This window comes from Ogataea haglerorum (genome assembly GCF_019207285.1).
Source record: "Ogataea haglerorum isolate 81-453-3 chromosome Unknown 81-453-3_NODE_13_length_241470_cov_96.230587, whole genome shotgun sequence".
NCBI lineage: Eukaryota > Fungi > Ascomycota > Pichiomycetes > Pichiales > Pichiaceae > Ogataea > Ogataea haglerorum.
Window position 1 is genome coordinate 72,720 of NW_025065163.1, and position 13,909 is coordinate 86,628.

The 13,909-nt window shown below is 49.0% G+C and overlaps 7 protein-coding genes across 7 annotated transcripts; all 7 read left to right on the forward strand.

Moving 5' to 3' along the window:
• Positions 1-38: 38 nt before the first annotated feature.
• On the forward strand, positions 39-1,481 carry KL911_004347 (uncharacterized protein; the record flags this gene model as incomplete). Its single annotated transcript, XM_043199628.1, has 1 exon — positions 39-1,481. The coding sequence occupies one exon, from the start codon at positions 39-41 to the stop codon at positions 1,479-1,481; it is 1,443 nt and encodes a 480-aa protein (XP_043052839.1).
• A 57-nt stretch (positions 1,482-1,538) lies between these two features.
• Positions 1,539-3,770, forward strand: KL911_004348 (uncharacterized protein; the record flags this gene model as incomplete). Its single annotated transcript, XM_043199629.1, has 1 exon — positions 1,539-3,770. One exon carries the CDS (start codon positions 1,539-1,541, stop codon positions 3,768-3,770), a length of 2,232 nt encoding a protein of 743 aa, XP_043052840.1.
• A 272-nt stretch (positions 3,771-4,042) lies between these two features.
• On the forward strand, positions 4,043-5,776 carry KL911_004349 (uncharacterized protein; the record flags this gene model as incomplete). The annotated part of the gene is made up of 1 exon (XM_043199630.1): positions 4,043-5,776. The coding sequence occupies one exon, from the start codon at positions 4,043-4,045 to the stop codon at positions 5,774-5,776; it is 1,734 nt and encodes a 577-aa protein (XP_043052841.1).
• Positions 5,777-6,552: 776 nt separating this feature from the next.
• On the forward strand, positions 6,553-8,529 carry KL911_004350 (uncharacterized protein; the record flags this gene model as incomplete). The annotated part of the gene is made up of 1 exon (XM_043199632.1): positions 6,553-8,529. One exon carries the CDS (start codon positions 6,553-6,555, stop codon positions 8,527-8,529), a length of 1,977 nt encoding a protein of 658 aa, XP_043052842.1.
• A 104-nt stretch (positions 8,530-8,633) lies between these two features.
• KL911_004351 (uncharacterized protein) lies at positions 8,634-10,832 on the forward strand (the record flags this gene model as incomplete). Its single annotated transcript, XM_043199633.1, has 1 exon — positions 8,634-10,832. One exon carries the CDS (start codon positions 8,634-8,636, stop codon positions 10,830-10,832), a length of 2,199 nt encoding a protein of 732 aa, XP_043052843.1.
• A 303-nt stretch (positions 10,833-11,135) lies between these two features.
• KL911_004352 (uncharacterized protein) lies at positions 11,136-12,977 on the forward strand (the record flags this gene model as incomplete). The annotated part of the gene is made up of 1 exon (XM_043199634.1): positions 11,136-12,977. One exon carries the CDS (start codon positions 11,136-11,138, stop codon positions 12,975-12,977), a length of 1,842 nt encoding a protein of 613 aa, XP_043052844.1.
• Positions 12,978-13,138: 161 nt separating this feature from the next.
• KL911_004353 (uncharacterized protein) lies at positions 13,139-13,888 on the forward strand (the record flags this gene model as incomplete). Its single annotated transcript, XM_043199635.1, has 1 exon — positions 13,139-13,888. One exon carries the CDS (start codon positions 13,139-13,141, stop codon positions 13,886-13,888), a length of 750 nt encoding a protein of 249 aa, XP_043052845.1.
• Positions 13,889-13,909: the final 21 nt, after the last annotated feature.

Consider the following 13,909-nt stretch of genomic DNA (forward strand, 5'->3'; position numbering starts at 1 on the left):
AAATAAGGCCAAAATAAATTATATAAATAATATTGTCGATGGCCGAAGAAACAGAGTCGCCGCAGACAGAAAAAGAATCGGGAGAGCAGCCAGAAAGTCCGAGCAACGAGAATGTGCTAGACGAACAAGCTGTTGCTGCGCTCCTGAAGGAGATCGAAGCATCGCAGCCATCGAGAATGGACCTTGCTCAGCGAGCACCGATAGAGCGAGTCAAATTCGAGCTAGAGCCTATGGACATGCTGCTTGAGTCGTGTCTTAGCTTAATGCTCACTCAGATAGGAATTCAACATGTTACGCGATCGGCTCTAAACCAGCTGACCCTTCTTGCTGTCAAACACATTGACCTAGTGTTCTCGCAACTCCACAGAATAACAGAGGTGCAGCGCAGACGACAGCCGGGGAAGGCCGATTTGAGGACGCTTGAAAAGCTAGGTGTAATTGATTTCAATTCCATCTACGAGGCTTTTTTGTTGACGAAGAAGCTAGACTGCCAGAATTTACAGAATATCGATCGCAGAGCACGTAGGTTGTGCGAAATTCTAGATAAACCCGCAGAGGATGAGATTGTGACCGAGCAGGATCCGGCGTTTGTGTTTTTCAACGACACTTCCTCTGTGATTTCGCAAGTGGTTCCGCCCAGCGTGGGTCCAAAAGAGTATATCCCGAGCTGGATGCCACCGCTCCCACCAGACCACACCTACCGTGCGACTCCGAAGTACACCGCTGTGATTGAGGATCCGATCAAGATGCGCGAGCAGCTGGTCCAGGAGGCCAGACTTGGAGAAAAGGCTTTGCATCACATTTTGGACCTCAAAGACAACGTGGTTCCTGTTGAAAAGGGCGAGAGTGAGCCTGAGCTGGACACAGATGTGAGCTCTGAAAGTGAGCAGAAGGAGGTGCAAGAAAACGAAGAACCAGAGTCGCGTGAGGGCAAGTTTGACATTGTTGCGTTGGCTGCCAGACGGCTTGCTGCTCTTGAGAGACGGAGGCAGGAGAAAGAGAAAAAGTACAAGGAGCGTACCGAGTCACAAGAAGCCGTTTTGGGGCGGGTTCTTGGGTTCTACACAAAGTCGAGCGGGCGCCCTGAGAATTTCAATAATGATATCAGAAGCATCTACGACCAAACGTACGATCAAGTGGTCAGTGGACTCAGGACCCAGCAGAAGAAGCGGATAAGACAAGTCCAGTTGGAGAAAGAGAAGCGCGAGCGCATGCAAGAAGAGATCCGCATTCCAGACTTTGGTGGCAAGGTTCACGAAGAAGCCGATTTTGATATCGATGACTTTGAGCTTGACGAGATCATGGAAGACGTGGAAAAGGAGCAGGGCGAGTCCAAGGATAACGTCGTGGCAGAGGTCTCTGCCACGCATGTTGAGCCCACCGGGTCAGGGCCTGCGACTGAAAATTCTCCCTCGCTGGTATCAGAGCCTGCAGAGGATGCGATATCTGACGAAGACGTTGATATGGACCTGTTCGAATAAGATAAATAAAAAATCGCGATTCTTAAAAATAGAGTATTATTTTTTGTCGCCCTGAAGATGTCGGAAACGACACCCATTTATCTTCCGGAGAAGCTACCGTATCCATTGACGATAGTGAAGATCGGAGTTTCCGAAGGGGAAGAGATCAAGCGACACACGTCGATTGTATACTACAAATATTTTGATTTTGAGCCGGTTCCCCTAAGCGAGGAAGACCAGACGAACAGCGACGATGCAGAGCGCAAATTAGTGAAAGTGGAGTACGTTGGCTCCTTTGAGTGTCCCTTGGAAGGAAAGGTGGCGTCAATTAACGTGAAAGTGGGCGACAAGCTGAAAGACGCTTCCAGCAAAATAATGGAGATCGTCGAGCCCTGCAGCCATTCGATCCAATATGGCGGTCTCTGCGCGTTGTGCGGCAAGAATGTCGAGGACTTGGACTACACAGGCTTCAACGACAAAGATAGAGCTCCAATTTCGATGTCTCACGGCACCACGAATCTAAAAGTGTCTACTAAGGAGGCTGAGAACATTGAACGAAGCTCAACGCAGAGACTACTCAAGGAGGAGAAATTGTCACTAGTGGTGGATCTCGATCAGACTGTGATCCATGCCACTGTAGACCCCACGGTTGGCGAGTGGATGTCAGATCCGACAAACCCCAACTACGAGTCGATTAAAGACGTGCGGTCATTTTGCCTTGAAGAGGAACCTATTTTGCCTCCAAATTACAAAGGACCCAAACCACCCCCCCACAAGAGATGGTACTATGTCAAGCTGAGACCTGGTTTGCAAGAATTCCTGGAGAAAGTTTCCAAACTATATGAATTACACATTTACACCATGGCAACGCGGTCGTATGCCAAAAGCATAGCCAAAATAATAGATCCCGACGGCATTTACTTCGGAGACCGAATACTGTCTAGAGACGAGAGCGGATCACTGACGCAAAAGACTCTCAAGAGACTTTTTCCTGTTGATACGTCCATGGTGGTTGTGATCGATGACAGAGGAGACGTGTGGAACTGGTCGCCGAATTTGATCAAGGTTGTTCCGTACGACTTTTTCGTGGGAATTGGAGATATCAACTCGAGCTTCTTGCCTCGGCAGAGCACGCTTCTGGGTCCTTCGAAACGGAGACGATCTGTCAACAAGCTTGAAGACCAGATGAACAGCGTCAAAGAGCTGCGGGAGCTCAGTAAAAACGCAGACGAAAACACAGTGATCACGGAAGACGAAGAAGGTTCCGAGAGCAGCGGTAGCGACTCGCCGAAAGAGGACTTGGACAACGACGCAGATGTCTACGACGAGAGCGAAAAGAACAAGGTCAACGTGTCTCTTCCGCAGGCGGGCTACTCGCCTGTGGACCGGATGATGGAGCTTAATGAAGGAGAACAAAACAAGGAGCTTCTTGCCGCCCAAGAGACGGAACGAAGTACTGTATTAGAGCAACAACTGCAAAATAGACCGTTGGCAAAATTACAGGAAAATCTCGAGCGAATCATAGAGGAAGATGTTGTCAAAGACCGTCCTCAGGTCAGAGAGGAGCATAACCTGCTATGCGACGACGATAATGAGCTGGAAACACTGGGCCAGGCTCTGGTGCGAATTCATAACGAATTCTACTTCGAGGTGGAAAAGTCCAGCAAGGCTCTGCCAGATGTCAAGGATATCATGACTTCGATGAAACAGCTGGTCTTTCAAGGCTACGTTTTCCTTCTGAGTGGTGTGTTGCCTCTTGGGACCCCGTTGGAAACTGCAGATATCGTCATCTGGGCTAAATCCTTTGGTGCGTCGTTTGTTGCAAACTACAACAAATCTGTCACCCATGTTATTTGCAAAAATCCAGGAACGTTCAAAGTGCGACTGGCAAAATCAATAGACCCAAACGTTCATGTGGTGAATCCTGACTGGCTTTTTAGCTGCATTGCGTTATGGGAGAAAGTTCCTGAAGAAGATTATGCCATGAAGGTGGACGGCTTGCTCTCCGAAAATGAAGTAAATGCGTACATCAAGAGCCACAACATCAACAATAGCAAGCCGGATGGCGAGGATATTGACTGGGAGGAGATAGACGAGGAGATGAAGGAGTTTCTGGGGTCTGACTATGACGAAGAGGAGGAAGACGAGGAAGAGCAGGACGCAGACGAGAGCCGATTCAAGAGAGAAAGAGACAACGACGATGGCGAAGTTTCTGGTCACGACAAAAAGCAGAAATTGGAGCAGGACGAGGAGAGCGACTACGACTTTGAACAGGAGCTGCTTGCCGACCTGGAGGACCTGGAAGAGTGATGTAGAGAAGTCAAAAGAGGTGAACAGCCACGAAAATTAAAATAAGTTGAGCCACGCCAGAGGCGCAGTTGAAGGTAGACCGTTGATTTTTTTGTACTGATTCTTAAATTAATAAACAACCGGCATCTAGTGCAGCTTAACAATTAAAGATCCATATTGGTGCACTCGTTTTAGATAGACGCGTTCTCTGATTTGGACAGTAAGGACATCATAAAAATAACAGTTGCGATCATACTTTTTGCAGGCAATAGGTAGAATCGCCAAAACATACAATGTCTGTTGTGACGACTACTCTGGTACAAAATACAAATGGAGCACCGGAAGCCGTTATTGCATACATTTCATACGTTGTGAGGCTGTGGAAGCAGTTCATCCTGGGAGTAGAGAAAGTTCCCGGTGGTGCCCTGGTGCTAAACTACATTCGTGCGTCGCATAAAAACGATCCATGGAGAACTCTCTTAGAGGTTTTGCTTGCACTGGTTGCCATCCGGTACTTTTTTGCATCAAAATACTCACAGGATGAAAAGGAAAAGGTTCATTTGTCTGAGAAGGAGGTCCAGGAGCTGATTGACGACTGGGAGCCGGAGCCGTTCGCTCCTCCGCTCAGAACGGAGGAGAGATGGGAGCTTGACGCTATTCCTATGGTGAAGGGCGCTGCCGCTAATCGGGTAGCACTAGAGGATCCCAAAACCGGCAACATTATTCCTAACCTACTCAACATGGCATCCAGAGACTTCCTGAACATGGGGATGAACGAGAACGTGAAGCAACGTGCTATCAAGACCATTCGCGAGTGTGGAGTTGGTGCGTGCAGCCCGATGAATTTCTATGGAACACAGGACGTTCATGTGCGTCTGGGAGAAGACCTGGCACGGTTCCTGGGAGCGGAAGAGGGCATCATTTACGGTCAGGATTATTGTACTGCTACGTCTGTTTTGCCTTGTTTCCTGAAAAGAGGAGACATCGTGATTGTTGATGGCGGAGTCTCGGTCGCTTTGCAGAAAGCTGCCCTGATTTCCAGATGTAATATTGAGTGGTTCAATCACAACGATCTGGACCACCTGGAAGAGATATTGGAGTCGTTGCAGGAAGAGTTACGCGAAGGACCGCTCAACAGAAGGTTCATTGTTACGGAGGCTCTTTCCGAGAACTTTGGAGACTCGCCAGATCTGAAGAGGCTCGTGGAGATCAAAAACAAATACAAATTCAGATTGTTCCTTGACGAAACATACTCGATCGGAACTTTGGGCGCTAATGGCCGCGGATTGCCAGAAGTGTACGGAATTCCAAGATCAGAGATTGAAATCACCGTGGGCTCTTTGGCACACGCTCTTGGTTCCAGCGGAGGCTTCTGTGTTGGGTGCCGTGATATGGCATACTACCAAATTCTTTCCTCCAACGCTTATGTGTTCTCTGCTGCTCTGCCCCCTTACAGTGCGAGCGCAGCCTCTGCTGTGATTTCGATGCTGGAAGAAGCGGAGGAGCCAGGAAAGGTCAACAAATACGTGAAGCCATTGCACGATAATACCCAGCTCCTCTACTCCTTGCTCAAACAATCGAAGAAGCTGCAGCAGGTGGTGTCTGTGAGATCTGCCGAATACTCGCCTGTGCTACTATTGAGACTTGCGCCTGCTTTGCGCAAGAAGCTCAGCCTGCCTGAGAGCTACGGTGGACCGGGCTCTGATATTCTCAAAGCCATCAAAAACGGCCACGAAGAAGGCTACTTTTCGCGTGATTACAACCGCGAAAACTATCTGTTACAAAAGATGATTGACGAGCTGATTGGTCGGGGCGTTCTGATCACCAGGTCAAAAAGAATTCTTCACCATGAACTGCTACCGGTGGTTCCTACGCTGTTAATCAATGTCAACGCGGGATTCAACGAGAAGGATATCCAGCACGCTTTTGAGTGCATTGAAGACACCCTCTCAACGACGTTGTCTGGGCTAGATGCCGATGGCTTCAACCGGCTGGTGCAGCAATTAGAGAAGACTAATATAATATAGTGAGTACTCTTGAGATAACGAAAATAAAGAATCAAAAAAAAGTATCTCCCCCACCAGGACTTGAACCTGGAACCTTCCGGTTCGTAGCCGAACGCGATAACCTTTACGCTATAAGGGAAAATACTGTAAGAGATGAATAATGCGGGGTACTAGTAGTTGCAAGCTCCTTGGTATATTCCGAAAGTGCTCCGATCGTCTTGACCAACGATACTGGCCATAATCTGCATTTTCTGATTCTGAGCCCCAAAATAAAAACACCACTTACTGCCCCAGATGCAGGGGACCTTCTGTGCACACAAAAGTCGCACCTCAGTACGTTGAGTAATGCTCAGTAATGCATGCACTGCCTCGCCTGGCAAGTGTGTCGTCTGAAATCCAGTCCACTATTACAGTTGTACGCGCAGATGCCACTTTTCAAAAGCCGCGCCACAGGAAAACTAAAAAATTATCCAAGATTCCCGACTGGCAGAACCGTGTGTATTACAAAAAGGGCGATGCGAATTCTATCTCCAGCTCCGGAAAATTAATGGACAATGCCATGGTGCACCGATTTACATGCACTGCCAGCAGGCAGTTTCCGAATTAATGTAATCTTGTCAGTTCATGCATGTATCTTCTGTTTTGATGTACGGTCATAATGAAAGATGAAAAATACTCACCCGTATGGAGTTTTGCGGCGAAATCTCGTAATCCTTCTTTCTGCAAAAGATATAAAAGACACAGTTGCGTCTCTTGGGACCCTCCCATCGCTGCAAAATATGGCCAAATAAGACACCATGTTTCCGTACCAAACTCCTCCTGATGGCTTCGCGAATCGGTGCTACTCTGTCAACGCTGGACAACAAAATCTGCAGCCGTACACCTATTCTCCTTTGGTAGATCCTTCGCTGCAACGACGCAGCTCTAGCTCCAGACGGCCCCGGGCAAAATTCAGCTGCCAGAACTGCCACAACAGAAAAGTGCGATGCGACATCTCGGTCAAGAACGACAACCTGTCCGACGCAACCTCCCTCGTCCCGTGCACCAATTGCAAGCTGAACGGCACAGCGTGCCAGGCTTTCGAACGCAAAAAAATGTACGACACAAAGAGGAAAAGACAGCAGTCCGCGCAGGGCCTGCTGCGTTCCACCAGCGGCAAGGGAGCCTCAGACTTGCAGAAAAATGCCGAATTTGCTCCTGAAATATTTCTCGCTGCCAATTTGGACTCGATCGCCCTGAAACCACATAATTCATCGGACAACCGGCTCTCGAAGATAGTCACCCGCAAGCTGTGTCCCGACCCTATTTTTCTCGACGACTACTATGGCAGAACGAGTCCAAACGTGATCGCCAGCGAGCAGATAAGGCTCGACGGAATAAAAAGCGACACGCTGAAGGTGCCACCTCTGGAGGTGTGCTGGCTGCTGATCGACCGTTTTTTCGACAAACTCAACTACCAGCTGCCCATCGTCAACCGCGAGGCTTTCTACGAGCAGAACCAGAACCTGCGCACGCCGTCGTCTGCGTTGCTTCTGCTTGCCATTCTATTTGCCGGCTCAAGGGACATCGACAGCGACCGTTGGTCCCCTGCGCAGCTCCAGCAGCAACAAATCATCACCCAGCGTCTTTTCCACAAGGCCCGACTCGCCTACGAGAGCGAGATCGAGACAGAGCCGTTATGCATCGTCCAGACCCTCGTCATCTTCAGCTGTCACGCCCCGCACTACACCAGTAGGGACGCGTTCTACTGGATCGAGCTTGCGCTCTTCACTGCTGAGCAGTATGGCTTCCACGTTTCCGGCAGCCCGGAGCTGCGCGTCGTCTGGTGGATCGCGTACACCCAGTACCATCTGCTGCATCTGGCTCACGTGTCCAAACCCAACCACCAGCCAATCCAGCCTGTCGCAGAGGCCGATCTCAAGCTCTACGGGCTGGACCAGCTGCAGCGTGAGTACCTAGTGGTGCTGATGCGCATGTGCACAATGCTCTCGCAGGCATGGACAATTCCCCCCGACGACAGCACGGCCATGAAGATCGACAGCCTGTGGGCCGAGTGGTTCCACGGGCTACCGAAAAGCCTGATTTATCGCATCGACTCGCGGGCCGCCAAGTCGGTCCTGTGTCTGGTGATCAACATGGTGCACCAGGCGTTCTTAATAATCAACCACCGAGCCAATGTTAGACGGCTGACTTGCGACGGGCCCGTGGCCGCGGACTATTTCCCGTCGTGGGCCGTCACCATCAAAAGTGCCTATCTGATCTCTGCCACCGCGCAGAATCTGGCCGACATCAACGAGCTGCGTCACTTCCTCGGCATCTTACCGCAGCTGCTGTACATATCGTGTCTTGGATATCTTCTGCACATCAACAGCAAGGACCTCAGAGCCAGAGATATCGCGCGCAACAAAATCAACTTCAACCTCCACTATCTCGACAGCTTGAGCTATAAGTGGCCTGTTGCCAATCAGCTCGGATACCAGATACGAAGACGTCTGGAGCTACGATACGTTCAGCCTCAGATCCAGATCCGCTCGACTCCCAGCGAGACCTTTGACACCGTCCAGCTGTACCACTGTTTCCTGTCCAAATCTAGAACTTCCATCCCTAATTTGATTCAGTCCCAGGAGTCTGAAAGCGACGACTTTGTTTACTTATCGAAGAAGTTTGAGCTGGGAGACGTCTTCTGGAACCCGCAAATGGACACCAGCCCTGGTATCGAGCTTAAGAATCAACGTCGGGTTCCAAATGACCACCTCTCCTTCGTGTTTTGGTGAATGGGGCTTGTACTATACTGTAACATATATTATATATTTGAGGCTGTGCCCTAGACATTAAATAATCTTAATTAAAGGCAAATCAAGGCCAGTTTGCTAATTAGATGTCTGCACCAAAGCAGCCATTTCCGCCAGGAAAAGCGCAATTGCTTTTTGTCAAGTCAAAAGTGTATATCCATGTGTCCAATTCGAAGAAAGATAATGTTCCAGGGTACATTGTGATTGCAAAACCGTATGTAGACTCTCCCAATCTGGATCTCGTGGTTGCTTTTATTCCAGAAACGGACGTTGACAAAGAAGACAGGGAGGCTTTAGACTACTTTGATCTCTACGGACTGGATGGAGAAAACACCAGCTTTTACGGTTCCGGCAGCACAGATAGGGGCCCCACGCAGGAACTTATTTCCAGCAGTCATCTGCCCAAGGTGAACAAGTACATCACAAGACCCAAAATGTCCTCGCTCTCGTCATACGCTTTTGGACTGACCATCGCTAACATATACAGTATCCAGATCCGCCCAAAGGCCTCTACTTTGTGGTACGGGTCGGTGGTGCTGCATCCTAAAAATTCGCTAGAAAAAGTGCCTGCTCTATTTTTTCACGATGACGAGTGTCCAGGTACCATCCGCGAGGAAAAACTGAAAAATCAGAGCTTCAATCCCTTTGCAGAGAACATGGACGGTGGCCTGTATTGGGGCGGAGACAGATTTATCAGCTGTCTGCGGAACTACTGTGTGCTAGAGCAGTCTCCTTTGGAGAAGGGCATGGTCTTGGTGAATCCCACGAAAGAGGATAGCATCAATTTTATTCCCAACATTATCGACACGAAAAATCCTCTGGAAAACGCCACACAGACGGTCGACCAGTTCATTACAAACGCAAAATGGAAGGTTTTGACGGGGCTGGCCAGCATCACATCATTCGCCAGAAAGCAGATTGGGCAGGTAGCAGAAAGCAATAAGACACCAGAAGCTATCAAGAAACTGCTGCAAAAACCAGAAGTGCGGGTTATCGGAGACGAGTTTGATAGTGCCAATGTCTATTTGGCCAGATGGGCGCTAGCAGTGCAGCAGGAGGCCGAAAAATCGCGGAAGCTTATCATTGGTAATAACTACTATCACCAGCTGATCGAAACTGAGCTGGGCGAAAATTTTGGCAACTTGACACCATACGAGTTGTCTAAGGCCACAAGACTCAAGCCGGTATCAAGCATTGAGTGGAACAACATGTTTGATAGCGCCGGCAGACTGCAAATAACCGTGGAAGAGGTGAAAGATCGTATTTTCCATGGCGGGCTCGAGCCTTCTGCACGCAGAGAGGCATGGCTCTTTTTGTTGGGAGTGTTTCCTTGGGATACCAGCCGACACGAGAGAGAACAGCTCATCCAATCGCTATCCGACAGCTACAGTGAGTACAAAGAAAAATGGAAATCAGATATGGAGCGACAGACGAACGATGAGTTTTGGAAAGACCAAAAAATGAGGATCCACAAGGATATCCGCAGAACTGACCGCGACATTGACATGTTCAAACCTGTCTCTCCAGAGAACGATAATGACGACGACGAGAGCGACAATTTTGGCAACCCTAATCTCACCGTCTTGAGAGATATATTATTTTCCTACAACGAGCTGAACTACAATTTGGGCTATGTCCAGGGAATGAGCGATCTCCTCTCGCCAGTGTATTACGTGATACAGGACGAGCCACTCTCATTCTGGGCGTTTGCATCATTCATGGAGTCAATGGAGCGCAACTTCGTCAAGGACTTGAGTGGAATGAAACTCCAGATGCAGACACTAAACGAGCTTGTCCAATTCATGATCCCAGAGTTGTATCTGCATTTGGAGAAGTGCGACGCGAACAGTTTGTTCTTCTTTTTCAGAATGCTTCTTGTATGGTTTAAGCGAGAATTATCTTTTGAGGATACGATGAGGCTCTGGGAAATATTATGGACCAACTACTACTCCTCGCAGTTCGTTCTATTTTTCGCCCTTGCCATCTTGGAGAAGAACTCAAAGATCATCATCAACAATCTGAATCAGTTTGACCAAATCCTCAAGTTCATGAACGACTTGAGTGGCCATTTGGATGTTGACGACCTGCTAATGCGCGCAGAGCTGCTATTCCTAAAATTCAGACAGATGGTGGAGTTACTTGACAGGAAGAATTCGAAGAACGGCGCATACGCTTTGGTGGACGCTACAGAGACAGTGGTTAGCGACGAGCTGCGCCAGCTGCTCTCAAAGGAGCCAGTTATTCAAAAAGAAGAGCCAAGAACCAGCGACACTCCCTTTGGATAAATAGCATGTATTTACGTAATCGGACACACGAGGGCCCGAGCCTCTGGCACCTTTGCACCAATGTAATACAGTTGCGAAAAAAAAAAACCTTTCACCATCTGAAGCGTTCACTTACAACAGGCGATTGTTGAACTGTTGCCATTTGTGCTGAAGCAGACTTTGCGGACTCCAAATTTCGCTCAACAAAGTATATCGGTTTTCATACGCATATCAGCGGTGTAAGGAAGCCTGAAAACAACTTGGACCCGATTGTTTATTTTTTTAATCAAAACATCAAAACACCAGCAGCTCAGAAAAAATACCATGGCTTCCAACGATGCCGAGTCGTCGCTGGAGTCTGCTGCTGCTACTGCCACGGCAGCCATGAAAGCCAGCGAGCAAGAAAAAACGCCGAACGCCGTGCTCGAGGACGAGAGTTTGATCAACAATTTGGTGGAGAGCCTGGATAAACCAGACGACACAGATGCTTCCATCAAGGCGGAGGAGTCTCTGGTGGACCCGTCGTTGTCGCGGTCGCCGCTTGATCAGGTTCTGATGGGGCAGAAGTTTATTTTGCTGGGAAATGGTGCCGCCAATGAAGATGTTCGTCACGTGATCGAGGAATTGGGAGGAAGCGTGGTAAGTGGTGACAACAACCAGGGAATATATCTTGCTCGGTCTGCGTCGGACGTGAGCCCAAGTATCAACTTTCCGGTGTACTCGTTTAACTTTGTCTATGCGGCGCAAAGAGATCACGTTCTGCCCAACCTGAACGATTTCAAGATCCGTCGTCCGCCCCAGCTACCACAGAACCTCAACATCAACATTGGCGAGCTGGCAAAGACGGGGCTCAAGGAAGACGAATCTGTTGAGGGCGCACTATCAATGAGCGCCGAGCCCCAGAAGAAACGGTCGATGAAATTCACAGAGCTGGAGGACGCTTGTATTTTGGACTTGATTAGAAGAAACCCGAACCTGCGGTCGACGCACAGCTTTTTCGCCAAAATTGCTCAGTTGCCCGTGTTGAGCGGCCACACAGGCAACTCGATCCGGTTTAGGTTCCGCAAAATCCTGGCAGATAAGCTTGACTACGTGTACCAGGTGGATCCGCAAACAAACAAACTGATCCTGGACCCGGTGACCAACGAGCCAATCAAGATCAAGGACCTTCCAAGCCTGCTGAAGTCGCAATACACCGCCGAAGAGGACTACGAGCTGTGCAAGCACATTTTACATTTCAAGGAGAACATGTCGCAATATGCCAAGAAACGGAAGCTGGACGGTAATAGCATTCCAGAATCGGTTTTCACTGAATTGGTGGCCAAGTTCCCTAGACACAGTGCAATGTCGTGGAGAGATCGGTACCGGAAGTTCGCCTCGAAGTACGGTCTGGAGGAGTATATGAAGTACTACGAGGACTGCCTGGCAAAGAACATCACTCCGCAGCCAATGAAGAACCTGAGTTCGAGAGCGAAAGATTCCAAGGACGTGAAGAGAATGAAACTGGACGACAAGAACGACATGGTTCCTAGTCTGGATAGAATCGAGGCATTGGCTCGCGTTTCTGTGGAACGCAAGGAAACGGAGGAGAATGCTGCAAAGAAGGAAGACAGCCCGGAAGCAAAGAGCGAGAAAGACAAACGGCTGGATGACGGGACGGCTTCCGCCAACCTCTTTGAGGACGCAAACGAAGACGAGATCAAGGCTCTGAACGACGATCTGAGCAAGTTTGACGCTCTACCTTCGATTGAGACCGAGAGCAACTTCTCGTTCGAGGAGCTTAAAAAGGAGGAGCCCGAGCCTCTGAAAAACAAGTCTCTGATCAACGTCGAGGAGACCTGTGCGCAGATCGAGCAGATATTCGGGAGCTTTGGCTCTTCCATCACCACCTCATTTGAGCTGTTCAAGGTCATGAACGAGAAAGTTGGGCTCTCGATGGGGTGGCTGACGTACTGGTTTGACTGTTCCTGCGGCCACCTAAATCTGTTCATGGCGGCCATTCTCAACTATATCCGGAACGACGAGCTGATACTGAGCAATTATCCCGGATTTTGGACTTCGGAGCACGATCGCATGCTCAAGGAGGAAGACAAAATTTCGGACTTAATCAAATTGCACGGTTTGGAATCTGTCACGAAACGGCGAGAAGCACTGTACGGCGAGTAAGGTGTATAGCGTTTCGTTGCTTTGGCACTGAAATAAAATCCGTGAGTCTGGAATGTCCACGACCTTGGCATTTTTATCTCCGATTTCAGGAAACTGCAAAAAATGGTATATAAAGGGGAAAGGCAAGTAGCTCACTCCACATCACTCAACAAAACAGAATAATGTCTTTTGAAGGAAAATCTACTTTGATCACTGGCGCCAACAAGAACCTTGGAAAGGAGACCGCCCTGGCTTTTGCCAAAGGTGGCAGCAACCTTGCTCTGCACTACCACTCTGCCAAGGAGAAGGACTCTTTGACTCAATTTGCTTCTGAGCTTGAGTCCAAATACAAGATCAAGACCGTCGTCATTTCTGGCGACCTGACCAATGAGAAGGACACCAAGAACTTGTTCGACACTGCCATCTCTGCCCTGGGCAAAGTTGACATTGCCGTTAACAATGTCGGTATGGTGCTGAGAAAGCCATTGGCTGAGACCTCTTTGGAGGAGTACACCACCATGTTTGACACCAACACCAAGGCCTCGTTCCTGTTCCTCAGAGAAGCTGCCAACAAGGTTGCAGATGAAGGATCGGTCATCATGCTCACCACGTCGCTTTTGGCAGCATACACCCCTGGTTACTCCATCTACCAGGCTGCCAAGGCCGCTGTCCACATGATGTGCAAGACCTTGTCGAAGGAGACTACTCGCAAGATTTCGTTCAATTGTGTCTCCCCAGGTCCTATGGACACTCCATTCTTGTACGGCCAGGAGACCAAGGAGCGGGTCGAATTTTTCAAGACACAGAGCGCCTATGGCAGACTCACAGAAATTTCGGACATTGTGCCAATTATTACCTTTTTGGCTAAAGACGGTCACTGGATCACTGGCCAAAACTTGTTTGCAAACAACGGATTCACTGCTCCATTTTAGGCAAGTATGTTGAATGGAATT